We start from the raw sequence: 22717 nt of genomic DNA, 5'->3' as shown, positions 1-22717 counted from the left end.
GCATTTTGACCTAGAAATCCAGATCTCTGTGCAATGAAAAGACAAAGTAAAACACTCAGCTGTATTAATCAGCAGGCAGGTTTTGTTTTTTTTTTGTTTTTTTTTTACAAGTCGCCTGTAATAAGGATGATGTCATTCCAAACCTAACTGGTCGTGATAAGCACAGCAGCCATGCTATATTGTCAAGAGGCTGTCCATTAGCCAACCAAAATAAAGCCAGCATGCAATGTACCTTTCCAGCAGGGAAATTACAGTATACACCAACCGAGGAGCTCATCTGTAGTGCTCACAAACAAAGTGCAGCTGAGAGATGCATGCTTGAGTGTGTGTGTGTGTGTGTGTGTGTGTGTGTGTGTAGGTAGACGAGAGAATAAAACAGAATACTGATGAAACCATACACTGAATCATCTGCTCTCACGACTGTGATAAACGTGTTATTTAAACGCCAAATTAATGAGCATGTAACAAGTTGTGCAATAAAAACGTAATCTATTTTGCTACAGTGTTCTGACGAGATTCAACACGATAACAAAATGGGAGAAAAAAGATTGTGCATTGTGAGGCAGCCCAAAGGAGGTTCTGCTCACCTGGGGAAAATTACAAAAAAAATAATCAAATCATTTGCATTTTATCTCCTTTTAACAGGCTCGTGTTCCGAAGTCGGAGCTGTGCACGGTGTGTCGGAGGAGAGCTTATCCGATGGATGCTCTGATAGTGGACAAAAAAAAGTACCATAAATCCTGTTTCTGCTGTGAACACTGCAGAAACAAATTGAGGTAAATATGGCTTTCATTCAAACAGACACTCACCGTACGCACCGTTGAACACTGCCATGCTTAGATGAGAACATGACTTAAGAGAAAGGCTCTCAGTAGAGCGCATACCTCCGCCATGGACCAATATTCAATCCAATATTTAATAATCCAATATTAAACTTGAGTGCTCTGTGTTACTAGAAACCTAAATACAACACATTTTTTCACCAAGATTACTGCCTCAAAAATTGTTGAAAACATCTTAAAACGCCCTCACAATTAATGTCACAGTTACAGTTATAGAAAGCGAGAAAATTTGTAGGTCCCATTTGGACCTACAAATGGACATGAAAACATACTCTCCTTGGCGGAAGTAAACAAAAAATAAAGAAATGAGTTAACCGTTATCTGACAGAAATAAGGAATACTCTTCTCTCTTGCAGCCTTGGGAATTACGTCTCTCTCCACGGACATTTTTACTGTCCTCCACATTACAAACAACTCCTCAAGTCCAAAGGGAGCTACGATAATGGACTTGGGCAGAATCCTCCCACAGGAAGTGGTGGACCTATCCCCTCAGATGAAAAGCTTGAATATAGATATTCCATGAGCAGCCTAAGTTCAGTTGAAAAAACGTGCGATGAAAGCAAACCACACTCCAACAAAATATCCGTCGTTTGGCCCCCGCAGACGGATCCCCCGAAGAAAGCTTTTAAATTAGAGGAAGACATCCAGCTATCTAAGCCACAGTGGCCCCCTCCAGACAACTCCCCCAAGTCACCCATACACCAGCACAGAAAGGCTGTTCCCAAAAGTGTCCTTTGAAATCACGTCACCGAACTACAGATTAGTCAAATAAAAAACAGAGAGAGAGCGAAAACAGAAGGAATGGTATGTAAGAAGCTAGGAGAGAACTGTCCTGTTGGCACAGTGAAGGAAGTGTTTGGATGAAGGTTGCGCAGTCAAGTGATTTAATAGGGAACGTGAAAAGTAAGGATATGAAAGGAAACTTGTGTTTATTCTCGTAAATGGAAGTGGAAAAGCAGGTTGTAGCTATGATTAACTGTAAGGAAGTTAGCAGGTACTAGAGAGATAGACGTGAAAAAAAAAAGTGTGTAAAGCGGATGTAGACGTGAAGCTCGTGTGCCTAGAACTGACCGTCTTGTTCCATGTGTAGGTTTGCATTCATTGCTTTTAATTTTGCTTAGTTTTTTCTGACGTTCACGATCACACTAGCACAAGATCAAACCAAAGCTGTGATGATCGGTTTTAATTTGTCATCCACCTTGTAGTTAAAGGAACAATTTGTAAGATATGGCCAGAATTTTACTGTAGTGTGAAGGAATAACATGTTAAGTTCATGTCAAAAACGTTTGTTGTAGAGATTTGTACTGACGTTAGCATGCTATCCAGCTAGCCCTGGCCTGTCCTGTCTCATACCGCTTTGTACCGCCAAAAGGTGATAGCCTGTCTGCCGGCTGTCAGTGTAATAAATAAAGAAAATAGATTAATAAATGAAATACACTTACTTCTATATTTCTTACTAAACGGAAGAATACTACCACCTACCTTCTGAGCCACGAGCTAAATAGCTAACAGTAGCTAGCGACAGCCAATGATAGCTGGCAAAGAGCAGCAGTTGAACTCTCATGATATTCTGGGGTCCATGTTTGAATTCTGGCCATATCCTACAATAAACTCCTTTAAACACATCATGACTACAACAGCATCACTCTGGGGGGGGCTCTGTTGAACTCCGATGTTGTGCTAATAACCGGTCCTTAGCTTGTTAGCGGACACCACAGTCAAGCAGCATTAAACAACTCAGACAAATCAATCACAAGTTTGTTTAGACAACAGAGAGAGACAGGGAAAGGCTAACTTTTTATGTCCCGCTACAATACACTTACATACGGCCAATAAATTGATCAATACATGTGAATTACCACAAACTCTTACATTGAGCTGCGGCTGCAAATCAATCTTAATGTTGGTTTTGATCTATATATCTGGGGGGAATTGATAATGGATAACTCATAAGTTTAATCAGGTTTGGTCCAAACCTTATAACCCTCACTGCTCCTGGAAAAAATGTGTCATTTTCAAATATAATCTGGCACAGTGTCTCTTTCATCCCTTTTGTTTTATTCTAAAATCAATCAGTTTATTGTACAATTCACTTTCTGTTTTTTGCAATCAGTTCATGGAAATAGTTTCAGTCTATGGACTCTGCTGTTGTATTACTTTATCAGGGCTTTTATCTTTCAACATATCAACATTTTTTTTTTTCATTTGCCTTTTTTTAGCACCTGGTGTGCAGACTACGAAATAGACGCATCTTGGGATGCGTTTATTTATAATATTGAAAGTATATAATATAAACAGGCGAACTGGTGATAATCATGTTTGTTTTGGACATTTGTATCCTATTTTGAACGACAAATATTTTTGAATGAAGAACTTTATTTTTTAGCTTAGACGATTATACCTTGCTTTGTACAAGACAATTCCTGATTCTGTCATGCCGTCAGGCTGGTTCACTTACTTTATTGCTGATCTAAGGGCAATAAAACATTGAATTTAACTGTCTCATGTGTCTGTTTGAAAGTGAAATGTGGGCCTCAAACATAAAGAGGAAGTACTGAGCTTGTCAGGCGTGTGTCAGGTTGATGCAGCCTACAGGAGACGGGGGCAGGTCAGCAGATCTCTGTCACACCGTCACTATAATCTCCTTTAGAAGATATCCTCCTACTGGATCTCAAACCACAGGTAGACTAGGAAACCATGTCCATGCAGTGAAGGAAATGGATGATGAATATTTTAAAGGAAGGCAGATGATGGACAGTGTGAACTACATGCAGTATGGTACAGCAGCAGATGATTCAGCGCATGTCTTAGATGAATTTTACAGCATGTCTAAAATAAGCTTGTGACCAAATGTGGTTACTCATCCTCTTAGTGACCCTCAGTGTGGACGTGCACAAGCTCAGCACACTGGCTGCTGCCTTTGACCACCATAAAACTGCAATACTTTTATTTAGGTGTCCTAACATGAGACAAGGTGTATTAAAAGAAAGTTCAGGCTCTGGATAGGCTAGAAGGGATGCTTAAACAGGTTTTTATGCAGAGTGTTTGCCCTCGTGACCTAAAGTATGTGGCCTACATACTCATTTTTGAATACTGGGCCAACATACTGTACATTCTTAGCAATTCATTACCTTAATCTAATATCCTTAATTTGTGACTTTTTTTTCTTTTTTTTTTTTTTTGCAAATTACTATCTATGCTTACTTTTTTTTAATCAAAATTAGCTTTTTAGCACAGTATCAAATTTTGAAATCTCAAATCTATTAATAGAGAGATTTTTCTAGGCCTTCAAAGGCTCTGTAATCTTAAGGATTAACTATATATTTTTTCGATCTTTAACAAAGTCCATCCATCCATCCATCATCTGTACACATTATATGTACGCCGCTTAATCCTCTGCAGGGTCGCGGGGGGGCTGGAGCCTATCCCAGCTGACTTAGGGCGAAGGCAGGGGACACCCTGGACAGGTCGCCAGTCTATCGCAGGGCTCTTTAACAAAGTTTTCATCATATTTATTTTTTATGTATTGTTTCCACTCTTTTGTTTTTCTTTATTACAAATTAGCATTATAGTTCATCTTGAGTCTATTAATAGTTGGGGGATATGTCTACACCCTTTAAGAGGTCCTCCATGCTCTGGGACATAAAGTTGGCCTGACACAAGGTTGAGTTTATCTTGAGTGAATAGGAAACATGCTTGGTGAAAAAAGTTATTCCTTAAATGCAAAATATTCCCATGAAAAGTCTTAATTGTGAAATAAAAGTCAAAATGATTGGACAAAAAATATCAAACAATAAAAATTAAAGTCATATTCATGAGATTAAAAAAAACAAAATTACGAGATAAAATGTTGAAATTATGAGATTATAAAACACAATAATAAAATATAAATTCATAACTAAAGTCAAAATTGAGATAAAAGCCTACATTTATCTCATATTTATGATGCAGGCACTCTTTTCTTCAGTTTTCATTAATGCTTTTTGTGCTGTGGCCCACCATTAGTTTTGGCCCCTCCATGGGAAAAGGTTTTGGCACAACTAAATTGCCATTTTCTTTTTTTTCACTTTGCAGATGTGTTCTTCATATTTCCTTTTCTAATTCGTATCTTAACTAATAGTCTTTGAAATGTTCCTGATTGAAAATAAGACTTTCAGCACCTCATCTCAACCTTTGAAATCCTGAATCTATTCCTGGTGGAGATGCTCTCAAAATACACTGTAGTGTGAATTAACATTTAAAAAAAAAAAAAAAATACAAAGAACATCAAACAACGGCTTCATGTGTGGATGCTGGGGCAGTACAGGAGCTCAGTGTGTTTGCAGGCGTGAACTGGAAATTCTCTCACAGCGTCAATCTAGCTTGCTACTACCATCCGCGTGCACGCCTCCTTTATCCTCCCTTTTTGCGCTGATTGGTCGGGAGTAAATCGGATTGCGCTCTGATTGGCCGGCCCCAGCTCGTCAGGCGGTGCGTCAGCCCAAGCAGCACTGCCATCATGTTTCCCCCTCCTGGTGGAAATAACAGTGCTTTAAGGATGCTGGAGCGAAGCGGCAGCGTATCATCAGGACCACAAGTGTGAGTGGGATGGAGACACTGACAGAGGTAGGCTCAGCGACGATGTCCTCTCTGCCCGACGTTGGTGTGTGCAATGCGGCGTCTCTGTCTCTCTCTGTGCGATGTGATGCTTATACTTTTTTTTTTTTTTTTTTTTTTTTTAGAAAAACAACAAAAAAAACAAAAACAAAAGAGAATTTCTGCAGTGTTTGTAGACTCGTGTACCCGCAGATTTAAATCTGTCCTTCCTGGTTTCCGTACGCTCGTCCGCAGCCGCTCGGGTGTCCCGGGTTTACTGTGGGGCTGTGATCCCTGCTTCCTGTCCTGCTGCAGTTAAACCCGTCTGAGTCTCCGGTGATGCAGCTACTTCTGGCTCAATCTCCTTTTCAGAGTACATGCTGATCTCAGTCCTGCTTGACTACTAAGGGCCACCGACACCTCTGCACTTAGAAATGCGTAGGATGTCCAGGAGGAGGAGGAGGAGGAGGAGGGTGCAGAGTTACATATGGTGGCTTATCAAACTTTAAACAGATGCATGTTGTCTTTGTATTTATTTATTTATTTATTTATTTATTTATTTTAACGCGACGTTTCTGCAGAGGGTTGGTCTTTGATTTAAAAAGATAGCATTTCACTTGAGTCATGGATACAAAATTGAATAGCTGCCAGTCACATGTATGTTTCTATTATCATAACTAATATTTATATTAAGTCAATAAATAATGATGCTTAGTGTGTCAGACCCTGATACAAATAATTAAAAGTGACAAATCTCTGGCAATGTTCTGTGTAGCCTATTGAAGTTTTGATTAGTCATAGAAGCACATTTTTATCATCCTTAAAGGTGCACGCACAATTTTAATATTTACAAATATCACTGAGGTAATAATGTAAACTCTAAAATATTTATTTGTTCTGTAACTGTATAAACAAGCTGCTCTCAGAGCAAAATAAGCCCCAGAACACTGTGTGAAGCTAGAATGGTGGCAGGGTCCGCCACATATACACAAAGTCAAACAGCCTGTGACTGTGCTGTTGTTTAGGGTCACTTTGTTTATTCAGTTATGGAAGCAAAGAGAGTGTGTTTATTTAGTTTAAGAGACCTTTCTCTTCTGATTCAAATTTCTGATGCACTGCTCCTTTAACTTTCCTCCCTTTTGTGATACACAACTTTATTATCATCCTCTCGCTCCGTCCATTCTTCCGAGACGTCCCTTTAATTACTAATGTGGCGACAGTGTGATGAAGAATGATCAGAATAGAAGTTCAAAGTCAAAGAGTGAGCGAGATCTCCTTCTCTCTCTGTGTCTCTCTCTGGAGGAGCTGTGTTTCTTCTTCGCTGCCATTACTGGGACATTTTAGATCATTATCTGGATCAAATGCTAATGCGCACTCTCTCATTCAGCCACATGATGGTTTCTATTACATGTCCATCGGCCGGTACAGTTAAGTAGGCTTAGCGTTCCGTGCCAGACGTGCCTGCGTTGTGTTATCTAGAAGCATCTTTTTGTTGATTTTGTTCGGCTGCGGAGCTCGTGCTCGTACTCCAACTCCTCCATGTCTGCGTCTGTGCCCTGCTTACTGCGACTGCTCCCGCTAATCACATTCCTGCAAGGTGTAATTAGTCTGGGGAGTCTGAAGCCTTAATCCACGGTTTTAAGTGCACTGTGTCTTTGCTTAGTCAGTGTTGCTCCTCTCGTTACACCAGGCTTACAGGCAGCATGTATACAGATTGTGTCAGTGTGTTTAGCGTTTGTTTTACAGTAGGTGACTGTCGCCTGAGGCACATGAGGGAGGAAAAGTTTGAAATTTGACGTTCTTCTTCGCTGGTGTCACACAGTGCATCCTGTCTGTTTGGGTCTATACGATGGACGTCGCATCAAGTCAAGACAATAGCACAGATTTGGCTCTCCCAGCCTGGGCAGATGCACGCTAATAATAGGCTGACATGTGCGCAGCTTCGTGTTTTGCAATATTTCTGCCAGCTCCTTCTCTCCTCTAAGAGCTCAACACATTCTTTATGGAGAAATGTGTAGCACCTCCTGACCTATTTGAGAACAGGCAGAGGGCCAGTACACGAATGTCAACGACTTTGATAAAACTTATTGTCTCCTCCCTCACACACGCACACACACACATAATGCAGACTTCTGGCAGCCTTGCACTGAATCATTATAGCAGGAATTCACGAGAAACAGCCAAGATGAAATATGCTGGAACTTTGTTTTGCTTGTCCCTTAAAGCAAAGTCAAGCACCGTAGCTAACAGGAGGCAACCTGTGATAGATGAGACCTTTGAGATGAGATGTTTTTGGAGAATTCCTTTAGAGGTTTGCCTGTGAAGAGTGTTGCTTTAATTACCTTAATGCACACGTGTTTCTGTTTCCCTCCCCAGTACAAGTCTGCTGTGTGGACTTCCTCTGTCAGCTGGAGTTGTAGTTGTATAAAGTTGCTTATTTGCTGCTGTTTCGGTTTTTGTCACCCCGATACCATTTTCACATGGAGTTAATTATTCAACTATTCAAACTACCAAAACCAACGTGATACAGAATAATGTAGCAACAACAAGATGCACGTACGAAACCTGGGATGTCCACCTAAGTAAAGTCTGTGTTTAGACTAGTCTATCCTCTCAAGATATGACCGGAGTTCTTCAGACACCGATGAACAAGACTTCAAATGCAAATATAAAGGACCAGTTTGTAGGATTTAGTGGCATCTAGTGTTGAGGTTGCAGATTCCAACCAACTAAATAAACCTCATCTGACCACATGTATTTTGTAACTACAATGGCTGCCATAAAGTGTGAGTTAGTGTTTGGTTTGTCTGTTTAGGGCTTCTGGTCAGTAACCTAACCTTTGAACTATGATGCTCTACTTACTCCTCTACCATCAGTTTTGCATGTGGAGGTCAAGTATGTAAAAATATATATGCAGTGTCGAGTTAGACTTGTAAAGTAAAGCTTGTTCCCAAATATTTCACATTCTGTATCTGTAATATGATAACATTTTGGACTGCTTCTCACTTTGTGAATTGGTTGCAGTTTGATTAGGTTAAGGCACAAAAGCTAGTTGGTTAGGTTTAGGAAAACTACTACTCACATCACTTTCGAATATTCAAATTATTATAGAGACTTGGTCGTAAAATGTCCTCTTTGTGACCCATCCAACCACCTCTTTATACAACTGCACAAAATATAATATAATATTGAAAATACAATACCTAACTAATGTTATGCATTTTAAATTTCATTGTGCATGTAAGTGAACTGTGTGATTTTTAACGAGACCTCGGGACATTTCCGTCCATGTCCGATCAAACCATGATCTTTTCCTCACCATAACCAAGGGTTTTTTGTGCCTAAACCTATGACCAGGTCATGAGCACAGCGGAGTCACAACATCAAATAGTACCTTAGGAATATGAAGTTGCTGCATATGGTTTTGCTGAGACGTATATATGCAATATTAATTCTGGCGATTGGGTTTTTGTCTGATAAGACCTCTCCTCAGGTTAAATGGAGCAATGCAAAGAAACCGCTGAATGAATTAACTCGACATGCTCAAAAGATTCATCACTCTAATCAACTCTAAAAAGTACCAAAAAAATTACAGAGGAGAGTGAAGGAGACATCCATAAAGCCTGTGAGAGATGCCCTGGCAGTAAAGTTGATTTGTTGAGTGCAGCTCCTGCTGGATTTTACGTAAATTTCATGCATTTTTTAGAACTGTTTCTATGCGACCGTGCAACTTTACTGCATGTTTTTCCCGTGAAACTGGTGTTTGTTTGAATAATTCACCCTGTTGAAGTTTAACTGGGGAGGGAGCAGAAGAAACCACGAGATGTTTGTTTTGGCAAAGGCAGCAGCTTGTGCATCCAAGAATGGATATTTCCGTTGGATAATGTTTTGGATATGATCGCTTGTGATGTGTTATTGACCCTCAGGCATCATTACTGTGATTGTGTCTGGTGCGTTACTGATGGGGAAGTGCTTCCTGTCCTTGTGGATGTTCAGACTGTTTCTGCTACACTCTCTCATCTCAGATGTCTATAAAACCCTTTTAATACCAAGACACTGTTCATAATACCTACATTACCTTTTGCCTTTTTAGTATATTCTCCTCCTCTACAATTATTACAGTGTATTTCTGATCATTTCATATCAGATCGCAGCATTGCCCAGGTTGTGGTGTTATATCCTATCCTCCAAGTGTGCAAGGAGTTGTACTGGAGCATATGAATAAGTGTTAATGTTTAACTGAGGCTTTTTCCCATCGGGACATCATGATTCATATTGTTTATACACTGAGAATATGCTCCATCGGTTGAAGGTTTTCTGAGCTTGTGTAGACTGTGTTCTCACCTTGTGGCTCTGACTGCAAGTAGAGTAGCGATTATTTTTATAATCTGCTGTTTTGTCTATTCATTGTTGGGATATTGTGTAAATTGCTTATTACCATTTCTTAAATCCCAAAATGCATCTTCAGATGCTTATTTGTGAGACAAACAATCCGAAAACCCCAAAGTATCCCATTTTCTGCCAGATAAGACAACAGAGAGCAGCAAATCCTCAACACCGAGAGGCATTAGCTGTGTAATATTAGCTCGAATAAAGACTTTACAACAGTTATTCGATTTTCAAAATTCAAAAACTGTTTATATCACCAGTCGTCATTCGCAGACCTCATGTGCTATACTATTAGACTGTTCTACATATATTGAGTAAAAGGGTAATTAGCAGGGTGTAGGGGCAGCATTATCAGTTCTCAGAGACGTGCAGAGTACTTGCTCGCATTGATTATCAGATAGTGAGCTGGAGGAATGTGAAACAGGGGACGATCCCAGTTGGAGGTTGTGGGGTTTGGCTGATCTGGGGGTAAAAATGAGGCCAAGTAGAAAGAGGGTTTGTGTGTGTGTGTGTGTGTGTGTGTGTGTGGGTGGGTGGAAGGGAGACAGAGCATGCACAGGATTGAGAGAGAAGAGGGAAGGTAATAAAAGGAGCGGTGAGAATGATGTGAAGAGGGATCAATGAAGGGCAAAGGTGCAACGGTAAAGGAATTGTGTATATGTATAGACGCAGGTTTTGATCCTATCCAGATATAGGAATAAATCTTGGAATGTCTCTTGCCATATACTCCTCGCTCATACACTGAGGAGAGCTTCTCTCTTCTCCTCTCGGGAAAATAACCAGATATGGTTCAGATGTTATGAATAGACCCATTTTGCCTCAAATTATGTGTTGGCATTAAAGCTGATGTTTTCTGTGTTTTTGAAGAACCCCAGGCAATTATAGCCTCCATCCCACTTTCTATTCACAGGACTCGATTAAACATGCTTACCAGTGACAAAACATTTTCATTTTTGCTTTCTGAAGCTGCTGTTCTGTCCAGTAAAACAAACACCAAGGAAGGGTAAAAATTATAACGTTACTTACAGGCATGGATGATGAACTCTGTTCTGCCTCTGTACTGAAAATGGATGGGACGGCCGTATCCTTCAGATGTAGCAGCATCTTTCTCGTAGCATACTGCATTTTCTCTTCGTAGTCCTCCAGTTTAAAATGCTCATCGCAAACACGATATTGATTGATTTTATCCACTGGTGTTGTTGCAGGAATGTCGAGGACAGCAAGCCAAAGATTTCTTCGTTCCACTGGTTTTGGAATTCTGTGAAACATTATGTTCGTGTATGTCCTCTGCTTGTTATCGCAGCCCTTCACACAGCAAATAACCATTTTTCCTCAGTAGATGTGAAACTAACTTCAAACTACTAACGTAACAACCTTACTGCAACAACTTCTTCTCTTACTGCAACTACATGCAGGTAACACTGGAAGTTGTGGTGCTGTGTGCTGTCGGTGTATTGACGGAAGTTGAGGGTTTTCAGGTGCTGGTCTCAGGTTTCAGGTCTTTGCGTGTGGTAGCGGTGCTTTGCCTGTGTTGTGGCCGCAAATAGTTCCAGATATAAATTGGTCTAGTAAATCCCTTCGTGTTAATTTGCATTTATACGTGTACTCGATATGAATGTATAGGTCACGAGAAATAATTTAAAAAAATCTTGAGTTATTTGATTCACTTTTGCAACAACATGCTAGCTGGACACTCCGGATTACAGCGACTACGCTAAGCTAAAGCTAACCGCGGCGTTTCTAGATTAGGACAATGGCTGGGTCGGCTAAAAAACGCTTTGGCTCACTCATCCAACTCTAGGGACTGCGGGGAGTGACTCAATTTCACCTGGGGGTGGCGTACTCCTTTAAAAGATCTCAGTCTTCAAGTGGTCTGATAATTGTTAAATGGAGCTGACATCAGATGTAAGTAGAGGAAAACCCATGGCAGTTAGGACCTCTTGGTCTTAGTCTCACTATCCTGCTTATCTCTCCTTGATCAGCAAAATGTTGGTGCTGCTCTGGAAGCAGCTTTCCAATGCAACTGGATCCGAACCAGCACCTGAACTTCCTCAGTCAAAGGGGAGACCGCTACAAGACGGCCCTCTTTTGACAGTACTTAAGTTGATTTGAGTCTTGTGTTGCTTATTTAGAAAATTCAGTATCTGTGTTGAAGTTGCTTTTCCAGCTCTCAGGGAACCGAGCTTGATGTATTGATCTTCTGATTGCGTGGTCACTTTGGGTCTGCCTGACCGTGCTGCGAATACAGCTGATCCAGTTCCATGCACCGCTCCATTAGAAACCTTCACTCTAGCCATGATTTGAGGCTGAGAAAGCCCCTCTTTGCTTAGAATATAAATTTGACTTCTGACTTTTTGGTTTTCTATCCGATTCCTTAGAATTCCTGATTATTTTTGGGTGTACATGAGATTTTCAATATGGTCTCAGAGTTTTGGACCCCTCTGCTCCATATTCTCACAGAAAGGTTAGCTTGTTCTGAGAATTCTCGACATAACAACATGCTAATTAAAACAGGACAGAAGCAAAGAAATGCACCCCAGCTATAGCCTCTTTCATAACTAATTATTAAACTGAAATGTTTTCATGGTCCTCTGGACTGCAATTGTATTTCTAATTAATATAATTTGTGGCCCCTTTATCACATATAGCATTCACCTGCTTCTTACTGTCTTGTTAGTGTGCAAGCATCCAAATGTGTTTCCGGATTTATGATCCTCCCCCGCACATCCTGTAATTACTCTTTGTGTTCAAATTTTAACAAGACTCTGGAGCAGCCTCTCAACTACTTTTTCTGTTCCTTTTCATAAATGAGATTCTTCCTAATCAACAGTGAGAACTTTCATAAACAATTCACAGATTTGATTAAAACCGACGCAATTTTCAACACAATCCTGGACTCAACAAAAGTGAATGTATTTCATTTCATTCCCTCCTGAATGAATTATTGGCTTGTTTACCAGTAATATTGGCAGTTTCGTTCGGTCCATATTCATGCATGCAGTATTTCTGTGTTGTCTCGTTTAGCGTGCCGCAATTTTTGACAGATTTGTTCATGAATAAGTGTGAAAAAACATCCTGATTACACAGGGTGGTGAGAAGCATTCATCTCTGTTCCATCTGTTTTCCTGTACAGTGGGACTGAAGAAACACATTTTACTGTGAGGCACTGAGGAACAATTGCAGCCCATGATTGGTTTCTAGTCACCTTATTAGAGGAATGAGTCTGAACTGGGGCCTGTTGAAGTTTGACTTGATTTCCCCAGTGAGCGGCCGATCAAACCATTTTTTATTGCCGTGACAAAAAGGGCCCTGGACAAGTTCTGCAGGAGCCATGACCCTCATACAGCAGAGCAGCTTCGGCACTGACGCTGCTCCTGATGTGAACCAGCATCGTGCCTCATACAATTTCAACTGAAGTGTACAGAAGGCATTGTTTGTTCTTCAAGAAGAGTGGATCAGCATTTACAGATCCATTTATGTGGATTTGAACAGACAGGACAATGTTTTGTAGGATGTTTGACTCCTTTGTGGAATATAACGTGGTGTTTATCTTCATAATACAGTGCAGACCAGCTAAATCGTTTTCTCGATTTGCTAGCTAAAGATATGAAGGTACAGATGAAGACGCTTTCCTCTATTATTTTGCTTTACTGCAGGGAGGCACACAGATTTTGTAAGGGTGCTGTTGCTTTAACCCAGTCCTTCTCAAATAGTGGGGCGCGCCCCCCTGGGGGGGCGCCGTGTAATGCCTGAGGGAGCGCGAGTGCTTGCTCCTGTTGTATTCAATTAAAGTGTAATTGCACATCCAGAAAGTAGGTGGCAGTGGCGCTCTCATTGTGCGCACTATTAGCTCTATGGTGTTTTTTAACAGAGCCGGCGGTAAGAGATGTAAACAAACTGAGGGAACATGGAAAAATATTTTACAGGGATGAAAAGAAAGGCCGTCAGAGAGGAAGATAATGAGACAAAGGAAAGTCACTCAAAACCCAAGACAAGGAAATATGACAGAACGTATGTAGCGCTTGGCTTCACTGTAACTACAGTCGGGGACGAGGAAAGACCGGTATGTTTATTGTGTCTTAAAATGTTGGCAGCGGACAGCATGAAGCCGAATAAATTAAGGCGTCACTTAAACACAGTACATCCCAATCATGCCGACAAACCGCTTGAGTTTTTCAGGGAAAACGCTCCGAATATTGCCAGCAATCATCCCGTTTTGTGACTGGTACGTCAGTTAACCAGCAAGCACTGTTGGCATCATATAAGGTAGCGCACCAAATTGCTCAGTGCAAGAAACCCCACACCATCGCAGAGGAGCTGATACTGCCTGCAGCAGTAGACATGGTCTCTGTCGTGCTGGATGATGCAAGCGCTGCAAAACTAAAGACTATCCCTCTGTCCAATGACACTGTCGCCAGACGTATAAACGGCAAGTTAAAGTTTAACCTCAGAGGTGCAATATGTTAGAATCAGCCATCTGTCATATTCATACTAAAAACAAATAGGGGACAGCATGTCACTTGAGTAGCACTTTGAGATTTGTTTAAATCTAAAGTGCTTTACAAATTAAATGTATTATTATTATTATTATTATTACACAGTACATAGATGTCATAATGCCAAAGCTATTATTTCTTCACATTCTGTTCATAATTTCAGTTTACTTTTTACAGTTGTTTTTCTACTAAAATCTTCCATATTGCACTTTTTAAAAAGGCACAATGGCACCTTCTATCAGTCACATCTGCATGTTGGTTGAAAATTCACAACCTGAATGATGCAAATTCAAGAGCAAAGCTAGAAGTTCATATCACAAGCTAGAGCAGCTACTTGTATTTACTGTATGCAGTAACAACAACAATTTTCTTCTTTTTTGTTAGTTTTCTCTTTCCACAGGGGAACCTTGGCCAAAAAAAGCTTAGCCACAGAAAACGATTTCTGTAGAATACATGAAAAACATTTTTGATGAATGCCCTCGAGGGAAAATGATACCATACAAATACTAATATTTTCACAGCGAGTAGTCATTCAATCAGTGTTAATGATTTCCCATTCTGCATCCACCGCTATATTGGGCTCACAGAATTTGCTCAAGCATTTTTCCAGCCGAGCCGGTAAAGTGAGATACTCAGTAGTCTACCATAATGGAGCTGTTTCATAATCCTTTAGCATATATGCTCTCTAGCTGGCCGTCTGTCTCAGACAGCTGAACGGCTTCATAGTCTTTATCAGTCTGTGAGCTCAGCCCCAAATCTGATTTATTTTCCTCACACTCCTACAACTCTGAATGCCTCAACAACTGACATGTACATTCAGAGGTTACAAATTGCTCTCCTGGGGAATAAAACGGGCCGATTCAAAAAAATAAATCAACGCAGAAATGGCAAAATTCAGCAAAATCTCTACACAAACAATTGGAAATGACTGCTGAAGGTATGAAGGCTGACATCACTGAGATCCTTGAGAGAATTATATGTGACACATAGAGGTGTCACACTTCCCATGTAGCCTCTTTATATCCCTGCTTTGTTTACAGTTTCTTTGCAGGTGGAGCTTACATTTCCATCTTTTGTGATATTCATGTATGGTTCACAGAGCTGAACAAAGTCTTTCCACTTGTCCTGAGAAATATAGATTAGACTTCCCAGACCGACACAGTCAGGGTTTCCGTAATCCAACTTCTTAGTGTGGGGGCATCCATACATGCACCGAGTGCAATAGCTGAAGAAGTCCAAATTTCAGAAGTGTAGCCTGTTTCAATGTTTGTAGAAAGTTGGTTTTTAAAGAGACTTTGATTTGAAACATCTCACATAACATCCTTCCAGAAGTTTTGTATCTTTGGACATTCCCATAAACAATGAAATAGAGTTCCTGTTTTACATTGTGACATTCAGTACAAACATCTGGAATATTAGCAGATATGTGATGGCTCTTGACAGGAGTTATGTGCATTCTCATTAACCACTCATACTGAAGTAATTTAAGCCTCGTATTTATTGTCTGTCTTCGTGCTGTTAAACAGGCGTCAATCATCAGAGATAATATTGTTTACAGCAGGTGATGTGTGATAATTGCGTCTTATAAAAGAGTCCTTGGATGACACTGGTTGTGGTGGTGGTGGCTGCCGATTCTGCTGAGACAGATGAGGCAGATGAAATGAAACTGTTGAATCCGCAAAGAGTGGGCGGTAATGAGGAGGCAGAGGGGCCATGCAAAACAGCAGCATGAATGAACTGAAGGCAGCGAGAGAACCGTATCTAAAAAGACAGCCGCAAGATGATAGGCTAACGATGTAGGTGTGTCGCTGTGCCATTGGATATACGTGACCTGCTGATGTGAACAGCTGATGGTAATTGATAGCCTGAGATAATGATGGCAGGGAAATTATAAGTGAGCATGCGTGGGAGTAATGAATGAAGGGATGGTATGAGAAATAGATTAAATGCCTTAAGCAAGCAAAAGAATAGTCCCACTGACCGACCTTTTGCTCGAGCTTCATTTACACCACACTGTTTAATCAGTGTTACGACAATAGCATCTGCAGATGTTGCATACATACATACAATTGTTACCTGGAATTCAACACCAGTACCCAGCGGCTCCTCTCTTCGGATTCTTTATTCTCTCCATAAGAACAAAAAAAAATAATTTCAGCTCTAACCAGCTGAATTATTCACTTTTGGAGACAGCATATCATGAATCATATTGCCAGTAACAATGGACATTGTTGCGTGTTATTTGTAATCCCCATGATGTGTTAGCATCAAGCTAGCGGGCTGAGCATTATGTCCTCGGTTTGATATCGAGGTCTTGGACATACTAAGAAACATTCTATTTTAGTAAACTAAACAAAATGTGTTTTTTTAATTATTTTTTTTTCTTTTTACATTTCATCGAATTAAAAGTTTAGCAATTCATCATGCAAGCAATCTGCAGATTAATCAACCATAAGAAATAATTGTTAGTTGTAGTCACAGATAGACACTGCGATGCCAGTCCATAAAGTTCATTGTAAAAGTTCCACATGGATCCCCTTGTCTAATATTGGCACTCAGTGTTTAAAAAAGATTAGTTTGTATGCACAGTAGGCTTGTGTTAGTTTGGAGAGCGATAAAGGCAGCATTTTCATCTGATGCAGTGTGTGATTTGTTAAATCATGGAGTAAATTAGCCCTCTGTCTGCTAGCAGGAACAAGTCCCTCTGGAGCTGGAGTCCCCTCATTTAAACTCACACTGAAGTCCCAGAGCTGTGGACACTCTCAGGGCTCACATATGAATATGCAATATGGTACACTAGTGTCCAAATCAGCCCATTAAAGGCTTTCACTCCTAATCCTAATCTCTGTCTAATCTCACTGGGTTTGGATTAGTTGGGTTCATTGAACAGAGGAGAAAATATGGTTGTTAGCGTATCAGAGTTCATTTGAGGTACGTGCTACGCTCAGTTTGAGAAGTCTATCAGCTCTGGTACTTCAAAGTGACAAAGATCCATCGGGTTATTTTTCTTGGCCCCTCAAGTCAAAAGGGAATTGTGTCTTAAAACCATGCATTGAAAGAGAGCCGGTGCTTTGCCTTATCCATATTTATAGCTGTGTCATCTTGGGCCACAAAGGCAACTACAAAACAAAGCACTGCATAAGAACACAGAGCCTGTCAGAGAGAGAACGAGTGTTTTCTGATGGTATTGAGAAGTAGGTTTATTCTCTATATGTGTATGTGCGGCAGCATCTCTATAATGATGTTAGTGTCAATAGTTTTAAGCCGATCCTAGCTGCGGTGCCCTGCACAGCATCCAAAGTCCTAGACATCTTCTGAATACATTTCACTTGTTCTGGGGCAGTTATCGGAGAAAATATGAGGAGATGCCAGTGATCTCCTCTCTCTCAGTGGCACTGAGCAACAAGAAAGCCTGTGAAGGTGACACTATAGCAGCACTGTGCACAAAGCAACTCGCAGCCTGCCTGGAATTGATATTCCTCAAAATCCACAGCCAATTACTGAAGTGGAGCCTTGGTGGTGGCTGCAGAAAATGTATGGTGTATAGCTCAAGAGTATGACAAGTGCCTCAGTCCTGAAACATACAGTGTGATGTGCTCTAAGCGCAACATCAATCCTGACTTGTGTTTTGTTGTACAAGTGGATGATTGTCCAGAATCTATATATCCTAAAGCGTTGGAGCTGTCACTGTCACTGTCGCTGCAATGGCTGCTTGAAAAGAGTTTTTTTAGTTGAAACATGAGTTAAATTGAGACATTTTAGCCAAAGGAGTCGAGGAAACCCAAACATTCAATCATCCCAGAAGCATTCCTCAAGCAATTTTTCCATTGTTATTGTGCCATGCCTGCAGGGGCTCTGGGGAGGTTAGTATTGTAGGCTGCTTTTTTTGCTTTTGCTTCAATAAAGAAAATACTCATCCATTGTAGATTATGCGTTTTTTTATCCATCTATTTTTTTTTTTTAGCTATCTATTTCAGAAGGTACGCTTCTTCAGAGGCGTGCAAAGGTCAAATTATTTGGAATATTCCCATAAACTGCTGTGAATTTTAATTTAAGAGGCATTCTGAAGCAATCGTTAAAATAATAATAATAATAATAATAATGATAATGATAATAATAATAACTTCTAAAAACTGTATTTTCACAGTATTTAGACTTAGTATGCCTTACTTTGGAACATAATACATTGCTGTGTTTTTTTTGTCTATATTGGTGTAAAACGAGAACAACATACTACTGTGAATCTACTGTTATTAATTATTAGACAGTCATTTACTGTAAAATGACAGTAGTACGTTTTACAGTATAGGCAACATCTGTTTGGTGATATAAAAAGAGTGACAAGGCCTCCAGCCAATTGCACCTAATAGGAAAATATGATTTGTTTGGGGGGGATACAGAACTGTGCCGTCATGTGTCTCACATGTCATCCTTCTTTTAGCGAAAGCTCCAGTGTGAAGGATTTAAAAAAAAAAAAAAAGGCTAGTTAAATTAGACCATGTTCATCAATCAGACAATAATTATATCAATTATGATAAAGAAACACAAACAAGATTTTGAATAGAGCTGATGACAGTGTGCGCCAGAGGGAGATAAATACACGTTTCTCTGGTCCATTTGCAGTAATATCAGCACAAGATTAAAGACCCCGTCTGGAAGGCTACTGGAAGCTGAATAAGGGCGATATCTAGCAGTATTGGCTGGAAAAATCAGAGATTCAGAAACAGAGTTAAAGTGTTGCCTTTTTGTAGCTTAAGGGAGCTCCTGCAAAATGAAAATATCTTTTACTAACAGAGTATTTTTTGGAGACAAAGCTAGCTGTGCAGCTTTTGTGGTTCACTATTGCCTGATCAGCCCGGGGTGCCATTTCTGCAGGCCAGTCATTTACTGAAGGCAGCATAAAAATAACTTTGACAGATCAAAGAGTCATTCACTAACATGTTCAGCACACTGACATGTAAAAAAAAAAAAATAATAATAACAAAAAAATGCATAAATGGAAGGCCACTGGGGAACCTTTAAAGCTATTTGACGGGGAAAAACATAAAAGTAGCCCATAAAAAAAGCTGTGTCGAGAATTGTCATGGAAACAACCCACATTATGCTTCCATCTCAGGTTTTGTTCTACACAAAGAGGCTTTGGAGAATGTAGAACTTAAAATATGATCATTATCATTCATCATATCGTACAGATAAAAGCATACATAAACAAAGACAAAGTGACCTACAATAATAATGATGCGCAGTTTGAAACTCAATATACAAATCTTTTCAGGTCAGTGCTGAAGATTAAATAACGCAACAATTGAACCCATTTTCTGTCAAAACTGTGTTGATGGTGTTTATACCAGATCATAAAATGTAAGAGATTAAACCATGAGAATTTAACAAGACTTTAGGGAGTCAAGTCACAAGAAAGTATGTTTTTAAAAAAGTCTTTATTTTCATAACCAACAAGATTCGAGTCTCAGTACAGTAAACAGTAACGCACCGTATTCTTAGGTATAGGATAAAAAGGACAATATCTGTTACATCTCTGTGTGGTCACCGTCGGAAGAGCTTGTTCCAGGTTGCGTTTAGCTCAGTGCACACAGAGTTAAAAAAAAAAAAAGTCCAACAATGCCGTGAATCTCTTTGTGACCTAGTGTGCTCGCTAGTGCCCGAAAACCCTCAGGACTCACCGGCGTGAGAGTCAAGAACATGAACAAAGTCGGCACCTTGGCGAGGACAGGACTCTGCATACTGTTGAGCCACTAAATCGCTTTAATATGCAGGCTAACTACTTGTTCAATCACCTTGGCCCTCATACAAGAATATTTTGGCGGACATGAAAAAACGTACTTTTTAAAATTCATTAACATCAAATATTCATTAACTTGAAACGCACAAGCGTATTTTAAACTGCCTGATTCGCCCTGATGAATCTCACCTGTTCACTAGGTGCCCATTTGTGAGAATTGATCATGAGCATAATTGATGCCCCTGAGATTGCCCTATTAAACTTTGACTGGGTGCGTGGGATAAGGCTCTGTGATTTCAGATCAAATTAGAGGGTTGTTGTTGTTTTTTTCCGTAAGGCAGAAAATTCAACAACTTGGTTGTATGTATGTACCACATAAGAACACATCTGTCATCTACCTGTAAAGCAGAGGATGAGACAGCCTGCACCATGCTGCATCTCTGCTATTGAACGTGTGCTTAGTCTCTTTTAGTCTGTCTGTTCAGTCCTCTGTTGTCTCTATGATGGGCACAAGTGAAGAAGAGGAAATATTCCACTGAGGTGGTGAAATTGAAAAAGAGACTTGGCAGAATAATATTCTTTCAGGGGGTCCAGTGTTCCTCAGGCATGCCCCAGAGCCAGCTGTATTGAATTAATCTGAATGAATTCTGAATCCCGTTGTGATATTGGAGTATAAGACACGGTGTCAGCTTATTGTGTTCTTTCCTTTTTTAATGTTTTTGATCAGCATCGCGCTCTGAATCACCAGCTCTCCCCTTTGGTCGCAGCTACAGAGGTCAGGAGCTGAATTAATTAGAATTCAGGGCAACGCTGTGAAATGGAGTGCTTTAAATGAACGTTCTTCAATGAACACAGGCAGGAAAAATGAATGAATTGCTTTCTCTTAATCTTCCGGTCAGATGCGTTTCCCGTCCGTTTGACTTGCCTTTTGTTTCGTGTGTTCATCAGAGGACGGAGAAGCTGCCGTGAGAGATTTGATTGAAATTGATTTTTCAGTGAGCAGGAAATGTCATGTGGCGTGCTGTTACCTTGTAGATGCTCATGTGTACGGATGTTGATAGTCTATTTCTGTGACGGGAAACTGAGATCCATCAGGGACGGAGATGATCTTATATTCAGTATGTTTGGGATAAGTGGTAATGATAGTCACGGCATAAAAGACTCTCTAATAGGCCTAACCAGGGGGCCGCGTTCGCCTCGGCTCCGGCTGTAACGAGCACAGCTCAGGGGACGCCGCGGTGGAAAGAAAGCTGAATTCACCTGCTCCAGTTTCCTCATTAGCGCCGCTCCGTGCGCCCATGTGGTTATCGAGTCGCCGCGTGCGATGCGATTCATGACACGCTCTCCTTTCGGGTCACCGTGAACCCAAACTCCCAGACTGTGGAGATTCAGGGAAGGAAAAGCAGCGAGGAAATTGATGCTGAGTGCTTTGCCTTTGGTCGGGGGTTGACAGCTGAAATAATGAAGTAAAAATCAAAAAAAGAACAAGTAAACTAAACGCCGCAAATGTACTCGTGGCGTCGTCAGTTGTCAATGTATCGCCGCTGTGATTTGTTTATTTTTAGCAGCATGGTGCAGTGCCACTAGTTTTGATTTGATAGGTTAGATTAGCACGTCACAGCACATCCCGCCGCTTTGTTTAACTCCGTGACAAAACGAACAGGGTGTACATGCGCAGTGTTTCTTCGTTGTTTCCATGCCATCTTTTTTCCTCGTGGCCATCCTCTCAGTAATGGCGTCTGACGGGGGACAGGTTGAAAGATAAAGGTTAATCACTCTGCGTCCGAGTGCTCAAAGACCCAAATCCTTCCTGCAGTGGCGTCCTTTGTATTCCCCAGGAGTAGCTGCGGCTCCTCGTTTCCCTCCGTAATTGCTTTGTAGGGGGGCAATGTTTCAGGAAAATGTCCAGATAAAGGATATTTTGTTGGGTTGTAATGGCCTCAGTGTTAAAAGGCTTGTGCTCTCAAGGATGTCAAATCATTTCTCAAGCTCATTCAGTAGTTTTCCTAATTAGGGTTGCAGCAACTGACTTATTATTATGGATTTATGGGTTTTAGGCTGTCCCTTTTTTTATTTTTTCCTTTGATTCACCAATTAATAATTGAGAAGGAAAAATGTCACAAACAGCCTTTACAAGTTAGAGGTAAATTCCAATATTTTTCTAATCTGGGCCCTGTATTTGCATGTTTTGGTGTATAAATGATTCATACGTAGCACATCTCAGCTGGCAGCCGTGACATGGCTGTAATGTAAATCCTTTGGGGCGATTGCAACTGCCAAAGCTACGTCCCCTGACAGTGCTTGTTTTTGCCACTCAACAGCTGAAGTGTCTTGACAGCGTCATGGAAATTATTCCTATGAAGATAGACCTGTTTCTAAAGAATAAGGTCCTTTTTGTAATGGAAAGTGTCATTCAAGTAAGATTTGCACTCTGAAATCTTGCACCAAAAGAGGAGGAGCAGAGCGGCGGCGTTAGATTTGGAGAGCGGAGTTTGGAGTTCACAGGAGGAACAGCCAGCAGGAATTTGTTACCAAAGGCACGGCTGAATACTCAGCTGATCTGACTGAACAGTCTGGATGAGGCAACAACACAAACTGTTCATCTCTCGAGATTTCAAATCGAGAGCTCCTCTTGAAGAAGTCTTGCTTTTGTGGTCACAAAAGGGATCTTATCA

General features: G+C 40.6%; 2 protein-coding genes across 5 annotated transcripts in view; both read left to right on the top strand.

The window, feature by feature from the left end:
• xirp2b (xin actin binding repeat containing 2b) overlaps positions 1-1331 on the top strand; it is a 45394-nt gene extending 44063 nt beyond the window's left edge. For all 4 annotated transcript variants that reach the window (XM_037108658.1, XM_037108656.1, XM_037108655.1 and 1 more), the window contains 2 exons: positions 646-776; positions 1199-1331. In XM_037108658.1, the coding sequence (XP_036964553.1) occupies positions 646-737 (92 nt within the window). In that variant the 3' untranslated portion in view covers positions 738-776; positions 1199-1331. The remainder of the gene's footprint in view (positions 1-645; positions 777-1198) is intronic.
• A 3919-nt stretch (positions 1332-5250) lies between these two features.
• The window catches only part of b3galt1b (UDP-Gal:betaGlcNAc beta 1,3-galactosyltransferase, polypeptide 1b), a 55804-nt gene continuing 38337 nt past the window's right edge, over positions 5251-22717 (top strand). Inside the window, exon 1 of the mRNA XM_037108637.1 lies at positions 5251-5447. The gene's annotated coding sequence lies outside the window, so the exon portion shown is untranslated. The remainder of the gene's footprint in view (positions 5448-22717) is intronic.

Source organism: Acanthopagrus latus, chromosome 9 (assembly GCF_904848185.1).
Source record: "Acanthopagrus latus isolate v.2019 chromosome 9, fAcaLat1.1, whole genome shotgun sequence".
Lineage (NCBI taxonomy): Eukaryota > Metazoa > Chordata > Actinopteri > Spariformes > Sparidae > Acanthopagrus > Acanthopagrus latus.
The sequence above is the reverse complement of the archived record's forward strand: the minus strand, read 5'-3'. Positions and strand labels throughout refer to the sequence as shown.